The sequence below is a fragment of the Nannobrachium achirus genome (assembly GCF_963921795.1).
Source record: "Nannobrachium achirus genome assembly, chromosome: 4".
Classification (NCBI taxonomy): domain Eukaryota; kingdom Metazoa; phylum Chordata; class Actinopteri; order Myctophiformes; family Myctophidae; genus Nannobrachium; species Nannobrachium achirus.
The window spans coordinates 55,050,457-55,070,871 of record NC_137813.1 but is presented as its reverse complement, the minus strand read 5'-3'; the positions used below and the strand labels follow the sequence as shown (position 1 = coordinate 55,070,871).

General features: G+C 44.9%; 1 protein-coding gene across 1 annotated transcript; it reads right to left on the bottom strand.

Moving 5' to 3' along the window:
- On the bottom strand, positions 1-18,809 carry atad5a (ATPase family AAA domain containing 5a; the record flags this gene model as incomplete). Its single annotated transcript, XM_080723396.1, has 21 exons — positions 1-126; positions 962-1,120; positions 1,946-2,865; positions 3,361-3,503; positions 4,792-4,981; positions 5,714-5,778; positions 5,879-6,142; positions 7,187-7,348; positions 8,514-8,694; positions 9,093-9,220; positions 9,928-10,010; positions 10,403-10,499; positions 11,010-11,330; positions 12,084-12,237; positions 12,929-13,083; positions 13,484-13,735; positions 14,479-14,617; positions 14,887-15,045; positions 15,163-15,247; positions 15,786-17,629; positions 18,759-18,809. 21 exons carry the CDS (start codon positions 18,807-18,809, stop codon positions 48-50), a joined length of 5,631 nt encoding a protein of 1,876 aa, XP_080579522.1. The 3' UTR covers positions 1-47.
- Positions 18,810-20,415: the final 1,606 nt, after the last annotated feature.

Here is a 20,415-nt window from a genome sequence, read left to right as displayed (position 1 = left end):
GAAGGTTTTCTGTACGACTATAAAGACAATGCTGAAGTCTGTCCGCTTCAGGGGAAGTCCTCAGCCAGGAGCTGGACTGTGCTCTTGGGAAGGCCCAGGTGGATGCCATCCAGGTAGTGCAGGAACCTGGAGGAGCAGAAAATGTTCATCAGATGAATTCTGTGTCATTTAAAACAGACTGCCTGCCTCTATCCTTTAAAGCTGCAATCAATAACGTGTGTGTGTGTGCGCGCGTGCGTGCGTGCGTGCGTGTGTGTGTGTGTGTGTGCCTACTTCAGTGGTTGTAGTTTGTCTACTTGCTCTTTTACTGAGAAAATGTGATTAATACAAACGGTGGCCAAGTAGGATCACTATTGGTTGACATTAGGTATATTGCACAAAGTTCAAAGGGGCTTTCCATTATAACTCAATAGGAGAAAACGCTTGCATGGTGGACCAGTGTCATGCCGTGCAAAATCACTGTTGCACTTTAACATAATTTTGCAAGCGTACAGTATTATTCATACGTGCCAATAACACACATCCTCTTATGATTCAGCCAGCGCCCACTAACAAAGACGATGTGGCCACATCCTGCACGCACAGCAACGCAACACGTTACCTCTACCACAAGAAGTGGTTGCTGTGTGCTGCTCACCTCCGTTTAGGGCATTCACGAATAGTGATTTTTAGTATTCCAATTATTCGACCTCAAAGTATTCGAATACTAGCCAAACTGTCAAATATTAAGTAAGCAAGAGGCGAACATTGTGAATTTTTTTTCACAATATTTATCTGCGGAACCGAGTCACATTAAATGTAATACCTACAATTCCAAGTGCTTGTCAGGGTGGGGGTCCCCAGTTCAAATATGTTTATTTTGGGGGTCATGGCCTAAAAAAGTTTGAGAATCTCTGGTATAGACTTCGGTGAACAACGGCGAATAGTGACTTTGATATTCGAATATTTGGTGAATGCTCACCTCCGTTTGACTTTGTCCTGTTCTTTCTGTTGTTGTGACTTGCATATGGTGCGTAGGATGGGCAGGTACTCCACCGCGGCGGCAGGCCTGTTGCCCAGAGTACCGAACGCTCCTCTGGAGAGCAGGCATTCCATCAGCTCCCTCCTCTTCTGGAGCTTGCTGGAACACAGAACAGCAAACCGCTCTTGGTTAGAACTGGCCAACATGTTGTTGTTGTTCAACTGGTTAACTAATCCATTAAGAGCTGGGGCCGATTCTACAAATGCCTTCTAAACCAGTAGTTCTGAAACTTTTTCAAGAATGTTATAAAAGAATGTGTACAAGCTTGCAGCGGCATGAAGTGATGCGCTGTGAGCTTGTATATCTGATGTTTTTGAATAGCCAACGCAAAAATCTAAAAGGACCCATTGTTACTCATTTCTAACTGATATTAATCCCATATGTGATCGGTGTAACCAAGCATCAGCTAACCTCCAATCTGGGAACCCATCGTCAAAGAAGAAAGTGCGACACCTATCGGTCTGTCTCTCTTCCTTTGCGTTCTCTGAGGCTGTCTCGAGAGATTAGCTAACCTCAAACACGATGACAATATAAATATAATGTTTTTGTTTTTTATAATGATTTGGACCGATTGCCAAATGGGGTTTTGGCAATCGATCTTCAATGTTGTTTCGGTGGTCCTAAAAATACCAATTGAACCTTCTGTTAGTATTGGAATATTTTGGGTTGCACCACAGGACCTTCATTCCGTATAGCCCAGAAAGATATAATGGGTTTTATTTTGGCCAGGCAAGTTACATTTCTTAGTTGGAAAAAAAGAGTTCCCCCCACCTTCACTTTATGGCTTATCCACTTTAACCTTATATACTTAGTTGACGCGAGTCCCCCACCTTTTGTCCCTCTACATAAAATATCTTCGCAGAAAATAGCTGACCTACAAGCAAAGAAATCCACACTTTTTAGTACGGTAAATAAAAGACTCACTTGGGTTGACAAGGGCTGTCCTGAGTGAGGCTGAAGCCCTCTCTGTGTGGCGCCACGGGCAGTGTGAGCTCTGCCGCAGCCTCCTTCCCAAGCTCCCCACCCAGCTCCTGGGCTTCCCTCCACGCCTCCGCCACCCCGCTTTGGCACCTGCGGAAGCTCAGGGCTTCCACAGCCGCCTGGATCTCCAGCGACCGCTCCCCCTCCACCCAGCTGTCCACCTCCGCCCTGGGCTCATCCGTCATCCCGGCCTTCACTTCAGCACAGGCCGGGAGGCCGAGCATCCTTCTGTGAGCCTCGATGCCCTCCAACGTGTGGCGGGACAGGGAGGAGTCGAGGTAGGACATGTCGTCTAGGAATTCGGCTATGGAGCCCAGACAGCAGGAGACCGGGACGCCCTTCCTCCTCTGATCAGGGGTTAGCGGCACCCTCTTCACAGCCACCCTCTTCACCGGAGCCGGCTGCGCGTCGCTCACATCTGGAACGGGCGGCTCTTCGGACGACTGTTCCGTCCGAGGAACGCCCTGCGGTTTGCGGCACAAAGAGAGGAAGCCATCCTCGGAGTCGGAGTCAGAGTCCAGCCGGTCTCGTTTTTGCAGACAGTGCTTCTTCATCCTGTTGGACACTTTGACCGGACTCGCATCGTCCAAACCGTCGGAGGACTCCGACGCCTGCAGTAGCCCGGCGCGGGGCAGTGGTTCCAACTCTTGTGGCTCGACACTAGCCTGGTCCTGAGGGGTAGAGACCATAAGCTGGTCTTGAGTGGTAGGGACCGACTGCTGTGGTCCATGGGAGCGGGGGATGAGCTGTGACAGGGGTAGGGGCAGGAGGGTCTCCATGTTGGAGCGGAGGAGATCTACCGTCCTCCGTTTACTGTCCATTAGCAGTTCACAGAACAGAGACGCCTCGTCTGGACACTGACTCTGTGGATGTAAAACATCACGGTTAAATTAGAGAAGAGTAGACATTTGTTTGTAGAGTCACTTAATACAAAGAAATAAAGAACACTAGGAGGCTTACAACATTTATGTTCTTGCATAATAACTACTGGGGTTCAGAGTCACTGGAGCTGCCGGATAGTGTGTGTCACCATCGTAATTGCAACGTTCCATGTTTGATTATGGCTGAAGACCGGCGTATGTATTTCCTTCTATGCCCTTGCTCAATTCCCCGTGTCTCTAGTCTACACGGTACTATCAGAAAATTTACATAAATGGCAAGACCTGCTCTCTCTGGTTTACTTCCCCATATGCGTGAATTATGTCTTAGGAGGCCGGAAGCAGTGACTGGAAGAGTGATGAAACCATTCTTTATCCCCATGGTGACTGAACTAAATATTTTGGACCCGATCGTCACAAGCCATACAATATCCCCATCTTTGTTTGTACCGCCGAGCGCATGGCTAATAAAGAGCTCACCTTGAGCAGCTGCTGTATGTCTCTGTCAGGTTCGATGTTCAGCAGGCCGAGCATGCTCTCTGTGCAGCCGCTCTCACAGGGAGGCAGCGTCGACGTGGCTGCTTCCACTCCAGCATCCTCAGGCTTCACGGCTGCATTCATGTCTGGTTTTGAGGGCGAGCAAAGTGAGACTAATAGAATATCCTGTATGTTATAATTGTATAGACCAAAGCATCATGACATCATCACAACCAATAAGTTATTTCCGGCAGCAGTGTCGCTTAGGAGCAGCATTACTCATTAACCTTATATCTGGAAGAACAAGAGATTTATTGACTTTGACCTCTAAGGACCTTCCAGGGAGAGTGCTCATGTGCGTCTCGCGGTGACACGCTGCCTAGTTTCTTCTGCTCTGAGCTGTTTCTTTCGCACTGTTTTTCGACATTGCACTATTAGGTTGTGTTGGTAGTTTCTGAGTATTTGTCTTGTTTAACAATGACAGTGAGATACTTGTTGCACTAACTAGCATTGACTGCTTTTGTCTCTTTTTTGTAAGACACTTTATGTATATATACTTATATTTAATTCGCCCCCTCTATTGATGCACCTTCTCTTTTTTGGTACTGTACTGCTCTTGTTTTTTACTCTTATCTATATTTTCCTACTTCTCTGTAACTTTGTAAATAACTGTATACTGCTGTGCTACAACTGGACAACTGAATTTCCCCCTTGGGATAATAAAGGTATCTATCTATCTATCTATCTATCTATCTATCTATCTTGTTATTGAATATTAAAAATCACATCACACTCCAGAGCCCGGACAACAAACTTTGAGCGCTTTGTACATAGATGTAGGCCAGAAGTAGGCCACGCTTTAGAGCCCGTACAAAGCCAGACGTTGGAGCAATAGACATAAAAAGGTAGACGCCTCCTTCGGCTCTGGGACGTCCGTCTTGGTTGATAAGCAACTTTTCCAAGACTGTATGGCTGCAGGCGTGGACGCTTCCGTGTGTGTCACAGAAGGGGACGTCGGGTGAATTGAAGTCCCGCAAAACATGCGCTGCGATTTGCCAGTAGTTTTTTGTTTGAGTGGCAGCCTGCTCTCGACACTTCCCCATTCCTACCTATCAAGTTTAACGGGTCGCTCCAATGAACTGCAGAGGCGGACGAGGCATCTAGCTTTTTATATCTGTGGTTGGAGCTTTTCCAGGAGCAACGCTCAATAATACAGTTTATTATTTTGTTCTAAATATCCACAAGTTGACATTGACAAACTAGACATAGCCAATGTTCTGGAGACTTTCTTTTATATTGTGTAAATATCCAGACGTTCTACCCAGAAATACCGCTCTACATGACGTGGTCTATTCTATTTTTTCTCCCTTCATTAGAATTCCCTTCAAGCTGTGAACAATACAAAGGTCCCTTAAGCGAGCCTGGTCTCCTTACCGGAGTCTTCTGTGCGGGCTGGTGGCCTGGCTATGTGGCGCCCCCCGGCGCTGCGTGTCCAGAACTGCAGCTGCAGCAGGCTCTGTCTGATGTCGCAGCCGTTGAGTGTGAGCAGATCGCGCAGGTCCTGGGGATCTGTCCGCGTGCCCTCAGCCAGACACAGCAGCTGCAGGTAGCTGCTCACATTCACCTGGACCACGGTGAGAGAGTTGGTCAGTTGCAGCACTATTGTCACACAAATTAACCCACTTTCAACCTGCCGTTCTGTATTTTGGGCGCATCAACATCATAATCATCTGTTGTTGTTTTTTGTTTTTGTTTTTGACAGTCCTCCTCCTCTGGAGACTTTGCTCAGATGTGAATTGATTTGACGAACCCACCGCCGAATCCACAGCCATCCGCACGAAAGGCATGTGCTCTAACCCACTGTTTCCCAAACAGTGGGTCAGGACCCATTTGTGGGTCGCTGACCAATTTTCATAGGTCGCAAGTGAATGAATACCTCTTTATTTTTTGTATTTTGTTAAGTACTTTCATGAATTAGAAACGTGTTTAAGAAGATGTGAAAATAGCAGATCTGCAAGCTCATAACGCGGCGCAAGGCAACGCGTTTGTATGAGCTTGTAGGTCTGCTGTTTTCACTAGTTTGGGTGCCAGGGCAAAATGTCAAATTTCTCTTTTGGGTCTTGAGCTAAAACGTTTGGACCACTGCTCTAATAGGGCGGCCCTTTCACAACTGCATTGATATACAGTACGTAGTACCGTAGATACAGCATCGTAATGCGCTGTGAGCTTGTTCATTGGCTTTTTTCACCGTGACACCGGCGTATTGAGCTTGAGTTGTTCACCATGGCATTCATACATATTATGGATGTGGGGGAAAGTGAAGATGTGATTCACGAGTTCATGAAGTTTCACTCACCACTGAGGGCGCTTTGAAATGGATCTCTTCGAGGAAGCCGTCAAACATGGTGCTGAAGTTCGGATCTAAGGCGACAAAAACATCTGGCGTTAAGTCAAGAGCCAATAACTACACGGTCATCCATTGTATCCAGACGCTGCCGAGACTGCGTGGGCTGAAACTGACCGCTGGTGGTGAGGATGACCGGCCTCTTGGTGGTGGTCATAAAGGTCTTGATGGCCGCCAGGAAGCCAGAGTCGTCGTCGAAGATGACGTCCACTTCCTCAAACAGGATCAGAGAGGTGGCGGTCTTCTTGCTTTGCTCTTCGGTGGGTGTGAGCTTAGCAGTGGGTTTAGCAGTGGGTTTAGCAGTGGTCGAGGAGGGTTTGACAGCAGGCTCTTTAGACTTACCGGCCATCTCCTTCTCTTTTAATGGTTTCTTGGGAGGGACTGTGTGAGGAAATAGAAAATACGTTTACCTTTAAACAACATCTGGAGACTCCCGTCCAGTCCAGGACAGTCTCCTCTGGAGACTTTGCTCAGATGTTTAGTTTTTTTTTTGTTTCCTATATTTTGTTCTTAATTATTATTTCACTTTTTATGGTATTTTGTGAATAAATAATAAAAACAAAGACATTCCATAGATTAGAAAGAAAGTAGTAGTGGAAATAGTGCTCAAAGGGTGACACGAAGCGACGCATTGTGTGTTTGTAGGTCAAACGTTTTCAATAGTTTGAGTCGCTGGCAAATGTAAAATGTGTCTTTTGGGTCTTGAGCTAAATAGTTAGGGAACCACTGCTCTAACCGCTACACTAGGGCGGCCTTTACAGACCAATCCAGGCAGTAAGCGACAACGACCTTAGTGAACTTCCCGTTTGTAACCGTTGCTCCAGGGAACAGGAAACTATCAGTGAAACAGCTGTTAGAGTGCTACCTAACTACAGTAACTAGTGTACAACATTTCTATTCTATAAATGTCAACATTAACAGAACGTTGACATTGTCTATGACAGGGGTCTTCAATGTTTTCAGGCCAAGGACCCCTAGTTGAGAGAGAGATGAAGCAGGGACTCCCGCAACCTTTTCATAGATTCATGGTTTCATGGTTTGACAGCAACGATCACCAGTGTATTTTGGATTCATGTCAATTTGTGTTTTCAGATATTTAACCACTTGAACCGTCAATACTTGATAAATTGACTTCTCACTCACTTAATCTGCTCTTTTTCTCCTCTACACCAAACCTGTTTACTTTTTAACACAACTGAACGGAGTGCTTTGGATTCTTCTGAAGTTTACCCGATTCTCTCACTTGGAGGTCAGCCTACTAAAAAGGGAAGGAACTTAAGTGTTTTGACCTACAATTGAACCCTCTCCAAAGAGCACCAGTTTCGGTTTCTGATAATTATGGACCCACGCAGCGCTTCCTAGTCTCTTAATTCAACAGTTAAAATAAACTGTTGACTTTGGTACAGTTTTTGGACTAAATTGTACCTGTTTTCTTTTCTGTGTTAGCAGGCTCCTTGGTGACTGGCTGTCCAACTTTGAAGAAGTTTGCCAAGGTGGTGGGGGCCAGATTCCCTCTCCTGGCACCTCTGGGGGACTGGGGGGCTTTCCTGGGAGAGGAGACCACCCTGCGAGGAGAGTTCACCTTCCCTGGGAAGACAGTAACAGAAAGATTATGTTAGATCATATTATTATTTCTCTATCCCTCCCAAGACCACATACCGTACTTGGGGTGACAGAGCATGCTTTTGCTGCCCCAACCCTCTGGAATACACTCCCCAAAACAATCAGAGATGCCCCCACCCTCCAAACCTTCAAAACCACCCTCAAAACGCACCCTCTTTCACATTGCCTACCCCAGCTAACTCTTTCCGCTGTCCTTTTATCTTTGTTTTTAAATGGTTTTATCATTGTAGTCTTCATGTGTTTTTTCACTAATAAAGTTGTTTTTTAGTTTAGAGAAAACTATTCTCTTGCACCCCCATGTAAAGCGTCTTTGGGTACTTAGAAAAGTGCTATATAAATCTGAGATATTATTATTATTATTATCCTTTAAGGATCATCATCTGTTATGATCTGATCATAGCCAACTGATACAGATTCAACCATTTGGGCAAAATTAACATACAGTAAGAGTCTGCCATAAGAGTCAGTGAAGAAAGATTGCCTATAACCCATTAAATCCGGGAAAGCATCCGTGTCATTTTATACTTTGGCTAAACTTCGAATATATACTGTATATTTTGAGGCACACATTTTTGAAGCGGTGAAAGCCGCTTCCAAGGAGTGGCTTTGTGTGTCCCGTTCATGTCCATATATGGTCATTCCAGTCCAGAATGAACAGGTTTTATCTGTCCTGTACATGTGTGTCCCGTGTGTGTCCCATGTGTGTCCCGTTCATGTCCATATATGGTCATTCCAGTCCAGAATGAACAGGTTTTATCTGTCCCGTACATCCAGAATGTGTGTGTAACGTCCGTCCCGGTCTGATGATTGGATGATAAAAAATGTCCAATGAGACCATAATTTGAGGATTGGTCAAGCCTCACATGACAATTCGGCCCTCCAGATAAAACCATTCATTCATTCAGAATTGGATGAATGTATAGATCACAGAGTTCATAGCTCTAGAACACAGAGCGGTTCACCGCTTCACTTCGAACCGAGGTTTGATTTTTTACTAAAATCTAAGAATATTTTGAAATGGGGGTCAGTGGCCAAATACAAATTGAGTGGTACTCAGACAAAAAGTGTGGGTAATAACAATAATAGAAATATGAACAATAATAATAGTAATAATAAAACAGCAACACACTGGGAGAGGAGCCGAGCCTGGCGGAGCCGGCACTGCTGCTGCTGGCAGCGTAGCTGTTGAAGTAGGTGGGCTTGCAGGCGCTGGCTCCCTGGATGTCCACCTGGTGGGACTGAGTGGCTTCCTTCAGCTGGGACAGGATCAGACGCCCGCTCCGCTGGGACGAGGCGTTCACCTCAAACACCTGAGCAGAGACAGAGATTATTTAACACACCGCTATCAGCTACTCACGCCAATAAAGCGGCCTCTTTGATTTCAGAACCCATGATGGGAGCGTGTAACATTTCACCTTCATCTGATTATTCCCCCTCCATTTTGCCCCACCCGTTGTTTATTTTCTATCCTTTTCGTATTTAACTTATGCGATGCGAGAGTGCGGGGGGTCCTTAGCAGCAAATGCAAAGGACCATGAAAGGTCTGTAACTCCAAGAGTAAACAAATGGAACCAAATTTGTACTCTCATAGTTATGGAAGTCTGTAGCCTAATGCAACACAAAACTGAAGGTCTTTGAAATTAAAACGTTTAAGAACCACTGGAATAAATAAACAGATTAATGAACACGGTAATTAGATGTACTGTACCTTGAAGCCCAGCTCCTGGGCGCAGGCGTACACGGCAGCAGTCTTGCCGACTCCAGTGGGTCCAGTGATGAGCAGCGTGTTGCACGTCATCATGTCCTCTCCCTCCTCACCGCCGTCCCAGTCCGAATCTGGACACAAAGGAAGCGCTAAGCATTGATTGACTGAATACTTTGCAAAAGGCACAGCCGTATAGTTATACCAGTGAGACGACCCAGGCAATGGTAGCCAATCAGGAGGGAATATGGGAAATGGGACAGATCCATGTTGATGACATGACTCGAGACATACTGTGTGCCGCTTAGCGTGATTTTAGGGCAAAATCTGTAGGAGCAGTGTCCAAAAATGTGTTTTGCAAGAATCGGCCTCATGGTGGTGCTAGAAGAGGGCCATGTGAGAAATGAGGGGTGGAGGTTGTGGTTTGGCAGCCAAGGAGTGTGTGTGCTAAGTTTGGCATGGATAGCGGCAACACAAGAGATCACCAATACTAGCATGCATGCAGTGCTATATTTCGCTGATAAGAGCAATGGTCACATTTGAAATGTTAGACACTGCTGCAACACTGTGGTTTTCTGGTGTGACTATTCTCATGGAAGATCCCTGAACAAAACCTCTGCCATGTTTGGTGAGGATTGGAATAACGGTGTGCCTGTGGTCCCCTGATGTGGGTCCACTGGGGAAATAACCAATCTACAAGCTCACAACGCATCACTTCACAACAAACTGAGAGCTTGTAGATCGGCTATTTTCACAGTTTTTACACCACTCCATAGATCAATCAATTATTGTATTAAAGTTGTTTTTTATGTGAGGAAACCAGGTTAACGAGTAATCTTACCATTGCTGCCCTCCTCTTGTTTCTTGTCCTTCTGTTTCTTTCTTTCTTCTCGGTCGGCACGGAGTTTCCATTCCTTTAACCAACTGTTAAAACGGGACACGTTAGTTGGCTGGAACTTCTAAAAGTTTTACGTTTTGTTGGCCCACATCTTAGGAATGACAGCAGACTATTTGTATACTGTCAGAGTTAAGGGGAGACCATGACATTTTAAAGTTTGAGAACTACTGATTTAGACCAAAATGCAGGTTTAAATTGAATTCTACAATGAATCTCTGTACTAATAATTCAACAGGACTTTTATAAGGCTCCCTCATTGTATCACGATATATACACGATATCTCTGAAAAGGCATATCGTGGAGACACAGTTTCGCCCCAACGATATTTATCACGATATTTCCCACCCCTAAGACTAAAGTAAAAAAGTTGGGTCCTATACAATTAACTTTGTGATATCAGAGCAGGCATTCACTCACCTGTGAAGCCTCCTAACTGAGGCGATGTTTCCTATGATGTCACTGGAGTGCTGCGGATGATACTTCTCAGTCCAAAGAACGTCGTCCTTCATGCCCGCTAAATGAACAACCCAGGGTTATCACACAGAAACAGTCATCTCAATCCTAACTGAAAATCTCAAAGAGGCACAGGCACATTGGGTAGAAAGGAGCCAACAGTAATGTGTGGAGTGACTGGAGTCACATCGCCCTCTTCTGGCAACATTTGTGTACTGCTGCTACTGCAAAGCAAGTTTTTACTCTTGTGATCTGTATATAACTTTGTGCCACACAACGAGCTTGTAGATCTGTTATTTTTGAAAAATCGTGAATAGTTTGTGCAAATCTAAAAAATGTAACTCAAATTGTTGCTTTTGAGGGCCCTGAAACAAAATATTTAGAGATTTGAGGGTCCACGGCCAAATACATGACATGAAAAGGTTTGAGCACCACTGATATAGCTAGATAATTCTTTCAGAAAACTGTTAGGATTTAGAATACATTTTCAGAATCAGCCTCAGGTCAGTTGTTAACTTTTATGGTAGATGACAACACCTTTAGTTTGCTGATTGGGAGGTTTCTGGCTCACCTTCTTTCCCTGGGCTCCCTCCCACAGCTGGTGGGGAATCGAGCACAATCACAGCATCATCCAGGGAGGAGAGGGGAGAGGATGACTTCTCTTCTTCTTCCTCCTCCTTCTCCTCCATCTGGAGCCTCTGGACGCGGCTCATACGACCCCTCCTCTTGCTAGGCTCTGGTTCAGGCGTCGAGGCCTGCTCCTCCTCCACCTCCGCTCGGCTGGATCTCCGCTTCTTAGCCTCTTTGCCCGTCGTTTCTCCTTCGTTGAGCCTCTTCCGCTTCCCTCCTTTTGGCTGGGCTGGTGCTGGGGCGACACTGACCACTGCTGGTTCTGCACCACACAAAGATCGGCATGGGTTCAGACCACAGTACTAGCTAAAGCAATTCAATTCAATGTTATTATAGGACCATTGTTATCACATGTTGGCTGAAGACACTTTAAGAGACCCAATGCATTCCCCCTTGAGCAAGCATTTGGCGACAGTGTCAAGAAAAGGTTCCCCTTTAACGGAAAGAAACCTTGAGCAGAACCAGGCCCTAGGGTGGGAGGCCATCTGCCTTGATCGTGTCGAAGAGGAAGAGAGAGAGAGAGGGAAAGAGAGAGAGAGCGATGGAGGGGGAGGGAGACCAAACAACACAACAACAATAAGACTATAATAACAACAATAACAGTAGCTATAATAATAGTGTGTAGCCGTATTCCATGGAAACCCTCAATCTGTAGCCAGGTTCTGCAATAAAGATCCAACATAATACAAAGTAGTCATTACAGATCACAGTGCAAGCTCACACACGTGTTGTGACAAAGATGGGCTATTTTCGGTGCAAGACACGATGCACAACCAAAGTATAAAAAACAAGTATTATACACAGTTTCCAATATATTGTGAGCATAATGCTTTTCCTTATTTTACTATAAATTAGCCATTTTGTTGGCTGTCTGCTCTCTGAATGGATCTAGGCAAAACACTGCTAAATTGAAAACTACAAAGTTCTAAACTGTACTGGGATTCCAAGTGGGAACAAAGTGAAGCTAAATGACTACAACTGAAGCTGGTCCGACGTCTCTCCTCGCCATTCTGACCTGAAGCTGTGCAGTGCTGCAGATGGTCGCTGTGCCTCTTCAGGAAGTGAGTGAAGAACCTCTGAACAGGGAACGGAGGGTTGGATGCTCTAACTTCCTCCATCAGGAGCTGACGGACAGACTCTGAGAACTCTGCTCTCCAGCCAGAAGAACCCTGCTAAAAAGCCAGATAAAAGTTAAAGACTAGTACTTCAGTTAATCAAGATGATTTAATCCATTAAAATGTTATATATAATATATAAAAGATCTTTGCCTCTGGGGGTCCCTGGAACAAAATGTTTTTTTCTTTTGTTCCAGGGACCGATTTCCGATTTCTATGAGTGGCAACCCTAACTGCGGTCTTAAGCGGCACCTATGTGTGTGCACGGCTGTGCACCTATGGGGCTGTTAAGTCTGACATCATTTTGTATACAGAGGAGAACTTTTGGGGCCAAAAGGCCCCAGCGCCCGTGAATCTTTTTACTATTCTTACTATTTACTAATTTTTCTTCTCTTTGTTGTTGAAAGGAAAGTGGTAGAATTATACTTTAGTCGTTATTTTTGTCTCGGATCTGTTGAAATAGCGAGGGACAGATATTGACAATAAATCTGCTTGGAGGTCTGACTACAAAATGATGTCACGTGACGGCTTAAAAGCCCCATACTGCAGCTACATGGCTGTCACACGGCAATCTGGGAACCCGTCGTCAAAAAAAAGAAAAGAGGAAAAAACAGCGCCAAGCTTAATAGCAACATAACTTTTTCAGATAACTGTTTAGAAGATTTAGAAGGCATTTTTAGAATCAAAGTCTTTAGTCTCTTCAGCTAATCAAGATGATTTAAAGACCCAAGGCATTTGCTCCTACCCTTTCACAAACCGCTCTAGAGGTTGGTTCTGTCTTCCAGCAGGACGAGAGGGGTGGCAGAGATGGGAGTGGATGGGTAAGTAGAAGACACCAAAGCTCCTTCAGATGGCGTAGGAGAGAAGACTCAGGCCACAGAAGATTCCACAGAGAGCAGTCTATCGAAGCAGAACACCAATCATGATCATCCAACAGAATCATTTTAACAGTACCTTATAATTAGAAAACTGACTTGTTTTTTCTTTTACATCATTTATTTATGGCACTGGCAGTCATTGATTTTGACAGCTAATTGAAGGCAGAGAGGAGGGAGGACAAACTACAATAGATTCTACACAGGTCTTCAGTCGGAATCAAACTGCCGATGTTGCAGCTGTTGCAACCATGTTGATATGTCAACAAACATGGTTGACATATCATCCATTCAGCTACCGGCCCCATTTTCAGACTCATTATGACATTATCTATCCACATCATTTCTACTTCGCCCTAATTTATACTTTCATACGACATGCCCAAAATAGGGATGCTCGGTTGAAGTGGTGTTGAATGGCCTACCTTCTGGAGGTTGCAGTACGTGCACAACTGGCTGGAAGTAGGAGCAGGACAGGGAGTAAGCCTCCTTGTCGGCGGTGGTCTTGGCCATCTGCTTCTTGAAAGACTCTGGCAGGCCGCTCTTCAGGAACTCCCTGCGCGCTTTGAACTGCTCGTTGTCCTGTGAGTTGTCAGAGCCCTCCTGGCTACTGATAGACACCACAGCAGACAGCTTCGGAGCCTTCTTCCCTTCGAACAGCGGAGCCACTTTTGAGCCTAATGGACAGAATGCAACGCTGGTTAGCAAAACCTTCCCACTAGTAGGGCTATAAACAATACATCGACTAAATTAATCAATGAAACAATTAACCCCAGCATCTGTATTGTAGAAGATAGCCAATTTAGAATGTGTTGTGAGCTTGTAAATCTACCATTTTCTGCAAGATATTTAATGTAAAGCTAAAACAGAAAACTTATAGAACCCCGAGGGCTTCAACAACTCAATGGGGCTTTTAAGCCGTGACATCATTTTGTAGTCAGACCTCCAAATAGATTTATTATCAATATCTGTCCCTCGCTATTTCAACAGATCCGAGAAAAAAATAACGGCTAAAGTATAATTCTACCACTTTCCTTTCAACAACAAAGAGAAGAAAAATTAGTAAATAGTAAAAATAGTAAAAAGATTCACGGAAACTGGGGGCAAAAGTTCACCCCATGGGGTTTAAGTAGTAATAGAACATTCCGCTGAGCTTACTATTCATACATTTCTTAAGTTTCAATTGTTGTTTGTTTCACTAAAACCACTATTATCAGGACAAAATGTTTCAACATAGTCTATCTCTGGTGCTACGATGCAGTTTGTACAAGTAATAGTAAATTCAGGTTCTCAGGAAGATCACCGCTGGCGTTTATCAATGAATCGACGATCAATAAGGCGAATCAATTAATCGGAAACTTGCATCCCTACTTCCTAGAAATGTTAAATACTAAAAAAAGAGCTGGACTGAAAGTCCTACCTGTGGCGGGCTTGGCGTCCTTGCTGACAGGTGCGGGTTTCCCCAACACGTCATTCAGGCTCCGCATCCTTTTCTGGGATTTACTCTTCTCCGGTGTCATCTTAGGGGTAGAGTCCTCCTCCATGCAAATGATTGAATTCTGACCAAACAAGCCGTCTCGTTAGCAGTAAGTTAAAGGTTTGGAAAACATGTAAGCAGCATGCAGACTGATGCAAATGTACTTGTTCTTTGTCTTTCTTATTGAAAGGCACTCCCTTCAATTCCAAAAGAACTTTAAAAATAGAGCAACTTAAAAACTGTCTGGGGTGTTCACAAAAGCCTGAGCAGATGCTAAAATGACCCCAAATGTTTTTTTTTAAGTGAAATATAAGTTTAAGTGTGGATTATACTGAGTGTGTCGTCTTGTACCTCGTCATCGTAGTAGAGCTTCTTGGTGGACACCTGGGCACGCGAGGACCGACGTAAGGTGCTGGTATCCTTGGCAGTAGATTCTTTACCCTGTTGCCTCACTTTGGCCTTCTCCACCAACTTCTTGGCCCGTTTTCTCCTCTTAGAGGCTTCCGATGTCTGGAAGAGAGAGACGTTTATTATATGTACGTATGTACGCGTGTACAGTATGTATTGAGAAAGACGACATTAGCACTGAATCAAAGAAGTCACCTGCAGTATTAAAGAAATCCTTACCTTGGTAGCTAATGGACTGATTATTTCAAAGTCACTTCCACCCTCTGACATAGATTTATTTCGAAGGACTCTGGTGAATTTCATTCTAAGGAAAGGTAAACAGAGGGTTATTGGAACATTGACACCCGAACACTGGACATATTTTTGCCAGACCCATGAAATGGGTAGGCCTACATAAGCAAATGTCGGTCTGTCCGGGTTTTCTATATAAAGGGTATATATGATGATGACATGATGATGACATGCCTACAAAAGGCATGATGTCATAAATGATGATGACAGACAGGGGGTCTGGCACAACCAGGTTGACCTGGTCTAGTTCAATTATATGAATGGCTTTAAAACTGTGTTTCACAACCTGGGGCCATGGCCCGTGAGGGCATATTGCAAGTGGGCCCCCCAAAAATTGGCAAAACAAGATGATAATACAACATTATTATAACAAAAAGCCTGTTTTCATTTTGATGCTGATAAATATGCACTTACAGTATACAATGTTAGTTCCATTGATCCAAACCGGAACATAATCAATTGACTGATCATTGATTTTCAAGTGGGCCCTGATATACAGTTATACTGTAGTGTAGGTTGAGGACTGCTGCTCTAAATCATGACATTCTCACCTGATAGGACTGCATTGATCATCAGCCGGGCAGACCATCACAGCCTTGAACCTGGACCTGGGTGTTTTTGGAGTAGACTTCTGGAGAGGGCTGTCTTGGGATGATGCAGCATCCTTTGTTCTCCCCTTGCTCCTGGTCTTCTGGGCAGGGGACGGGGTGCGTGTCTCGGTCTGAGCCTGAGGTGCCTCTTTGAGGGACGCCTCTCTTCTGGGTCTCCCTCTCCTCACAGCTTTGCTGGAGGGAGTGGAAGGGCTGGCTGGCTCTGTTGCTTTATCCCCAGCCTGCTCGTTCAGGGCAATAGGTTCAGCTGCAGACGCAACAGAAGAGGCAGGGTCTGTCTCTTCGTCTTTTTGGCGCCTCCTCTTCCCCTTTCTCAACACTTTGTTTTTAGCTCCCTTCTTCTCCGGACCAGCAACAGGGGGCTGCTCAACCGAGGGCACACTTATGACATCCTCACCATCCTCCTTTTCAACAGCCTCGGTGGTCTCCTCCGCAGGCTGCTTCTGCTTGCTTTGGCCCTTCCCGGGCTTGGCCTTGGCCCCTTCTACGCTGGGCTGCTTAAAGGCGGACATGAATTGCTTCCTCTCAGCCTGACTACATTTGGCTGTGGTGGACTGACTGTCTGCAAGCTGACTGAGCTCTGCAAGCTCCAGGTCTTCCTCTTGGATAACCACGTTGGATTTTCGTTTGACTGGTAGTGCTGCAGCGGGGGGCTCATCGTTGCTCTCAATCCGAGGAGATGACTCGGTCCGAGTTGGGCTTATAGACCCTTTTCTCCTGCTGAACATAGAGGCCATCTTTCCTGCAGGCTTGACTGGCTCGCGTTTGGGCGAGACAGCGTGGACTTCGGCCTGAATAGTGAGGGTACGGGGCGAGACCTGCTGAAGAGATGACGGCGCCCCAGAGCCCTCCTGTCCATCAGCTTTACAAACACCCAACTGCTTTATCTCCATCTCCTCCGCTGAAATGCTACTCTCCTCTTCGCCATTGGCCTCTTCCTCTTCCCCGTCGCCCCCCTGGCTCTGCAGGAAATCCTCAAAGGAGATGGTGACTGTGCTGCCATTTAGCTGAGAGGCATCGCCCATATTGACCTCCATGCTGACATTACACAAAGACCGCTCTGTCTCTGTGACCTCCGCCTCTGGTGGCGGATCCTCCTGTTGATGCTTTCTGCTGCGTTTTGTCACAGCTCGCTTGGACGTTTTTAACTTGTCTTTTGAAGGTGCAACAGGTGATATGCCATTACAGTTCAACTTTGACTGGAGTTTCACATGGTCCTTACTTTGAGAATGTTCATGTCGTTCTTTTTTTACCTTCTCGACGCCTGCATTCTTTCCCCGCGAGCTGGTATGTCCCTCAGCAGAAGCTTCAGCACTGAGCTGGGCCAGCAGAGCTGCCGTGTCGCTACCCAGGATGCCACAGGTGCTGACAGACTGTCCTGCCAGGTCTGGGCCATCTCTGGCCTCCTCAGACTCCTCTATAACCAGACAGTTGTTCTCCTCGTTGCAGCCAACAGCCTCAGACTCCTGAAGTCTCCTGGCAGCCTTGCTACGCCTCCTTCCTTGTTTCTGGGCGGCCTTGCCAGGCTTTTTGACTCGGTCCGCTTGAGTCGGTTGAGTGGCAGCTTTTTCCGTAGACTGAGGCCTTTGACAGTTCTCCTTGGACTGCTCTGGCGTAGTGGTCTTCTCCGTGGACGACGGAGTCTTTCGGCTGAAGTAGTCCCTGATGTTGTTGGAGCGGGGCGGAGAGAAAGGCTTCTCCACAGGCTTGGGGATGGGTGAGAAATAGTTTGTGATCGTCTTGACAACAGGACTGCCGCCATCTTTGCGTGATTTCTTACAAGGCTGTGGAGATGGCAGAAAAGAATGTCAAATATTTACAATTACAATAAAACATTCTAGCCGATAAGCAGACACTATTATCTGATACAATCCAGAGCAATTTACAAGTGAGACTGTTAGAGATTGGAATAAACAGCATAAGAATGAACTCTAGTCAATGAACAGCAAGGTAAATAATCACAACTCCAGTGCAGAGAACAGTGTAGCGCTAGGGCTGTCACGATTATGACATTTTACATGACGATTAATTTTCTCTCAAATAAGTGCGATTAACGATTTAATTGTGTTTTTGTCGTTGACAATTACATTTCTGTTTGGCTTGTAGGCTTTGAAGTTGCACATGGCAGATATGACACATAACCTTAAATATACAATTAAATTACTGACATATTTGACAACTTTATACTTAAAAAAGAACATTGATAGTGGAAATAGCCGATCTACAAGCTCACAACGCGTCGCATCCAGCTTGTAGATCTGCTATTTCCACTATTTTTGACTTTCTTAAAAATATATGAACATTTTTCAACATGGAAACGATTATGACGATTATGAAAAATAATCACGATTATGTCAAATAAACACGATTAGACGATTATGTAATAATTGTGACAGCCCTATGTAGCGCCTCAAAGAAACTATCAGGTGGATACCAGGGAAACAAAACAATTAACCTAGCAGCTGTCTAAATTGCAAATGTAGCCCCCACAGTTAGTACAGCCATGAACCAGCCCACAACAGCCCTGCCAATCAGGCTCAGCCTTATTAGCACGACGGTCTTCCAGGCAATACTAACTATGTCCAACATATCGAGGTATAATAAATTTATAACTAAACTAAGTAAGGTAATACAGGTTATAATACAAGGGTACTAAGTAGTAATAAGTAAAAAGTGGGTTGTGTGTCAAGTGTAAAAAAAAGTATAACCTGATATGTGTGCAAAAACAAAGAAATTAATCAATATCCATAGACATTGTAGAGAAGAGAAGAACCACAGACTGCCATATTCAATTTAGAATGGCATCTTTCCTGGATTTCTGAGGTCAGATTTATAATTATACCTTGCAGCCAAAAGGGGGGCAGGTGCACTGCATTGCACAATGCACACAATTAAAGTAACTTATAAATATACCTGAGAATCAAAGTCCTCGATCCCAGATGCCATCGCCACAACACCTGCCATACTTTTAACAGACCTAGTGAAGAAATAGTCAATTATTTAACACAATAAGAATGATTGTTCTGGCTAACATAAGCACACATAACAAAATCCTATTAATAATAATATATTTATGAACAGATTCACAAGTGCCTGACAGAGGAATCCACAATACAAAGATAAAAAACAATACATCACAATAACAATAAACAATGGCATACATTGAAATTAAGAGTGCTGGGTGTAGAAAGCAAAAGGGTGTGTTTATTGACCCTAGCAAAACCATGTGTCCAAATATCGGGTGACTTCAAATTTGACACAAGAGCCACACATTGTACAAATCAATAATTCAAGGACAATAATGGGAGAGCTCCAAACTAGTAAATTCTGATATTTCAGAAACACTACATGCATTCACTTTGAGATGGGGGTTCCGGGGACCCCCAGAGGTCCTTGAGGGAGTTCCAAGGGGGTCCCTAGCTAAATTATGTTATGAACCAAATTGACTCTTATGGGTATGTAACTCAGAGAGTGTACTGTACACTAACGGGTCCATTTGTACACTCTCAAGAGTTAAATTAACTTTGGGTTTACAATATAAATTGGGGTCTCAAAGATAGAAATGTCATTATGGGGGTCCGTAGCCTAATGCATGTCAAAATGTGGGTCCTTGATTCAGAATCACTAATAGAGCCTTACAAATCTTCTCTTGTGGGGGTCCCTGGCATATATTTTTCAAATGGGGGGTCCGTTGGCTAGTAAGTGTCATTTGGGGGTCCTCGACCTTGACATGAAATAGTCCACTGGGGTAAATGTTAATAGTGTAGCACAGTTAGCGTTTAGCTGCAGTGGGAAATGACAGCCCGTGTCACCGAGAACAAACGGTACAAAACATAATGACAACTTTGACAAGCTGCGAGTTCTGCAAGCTGCACAGAACGTGTTGTGTCAAACAGCTACAGGTTTACAGTGCAATGCTGAGTATTTGTATCACGTTATGTGGCTGCCAGCCAGGTTAAATTAATATAATGTACAATATGAAACGTACGTGGAGCTACAGTAGCACTGTTTGCTAACCTTACATGAAGCCCTCTCAATGCAGCAGACTTGTGGTCAACTTTGCTCCTGACAACAAGCCGTGTCCTCGCATGGGGTACAAGAACACAACAACACACAGGCTTACACAAAAAAAACACCTCCGACACGTAAACAACACTTATAAAATGAAGTTACCGTCCAAAGCGCTGCGGTCATATAGTCCTAATTACCCCGGGAACGGCCATAACATCCATGTTATATCGGACTGTATCCTTATTCTTTGGAAAAACCGCGCCAGCGCCGAGAGCGCCAAATATACCTAACCTTTGACTCCAGCCGTTTGACCAATCAGGAGAGAGACAAACGTCGGCGTCATTTCCTCCCCCGACCCAAACAAAGGCTTTAACACAGGCGGGGGAGAAGAAAGTACGACCCCTGCTGGACGGGGTGTCTACTTGTCAGGTATGCTACTACTACTATAGAACATCTATACTATAATTTTGCGAATGTCTGAGTGAGTGAGTGAGTGAGTGTCTGTCTGTCTGTCTGTCTGTCTGTCTGGCCCTGTTACAGATGTTGTCCTAAAATCATG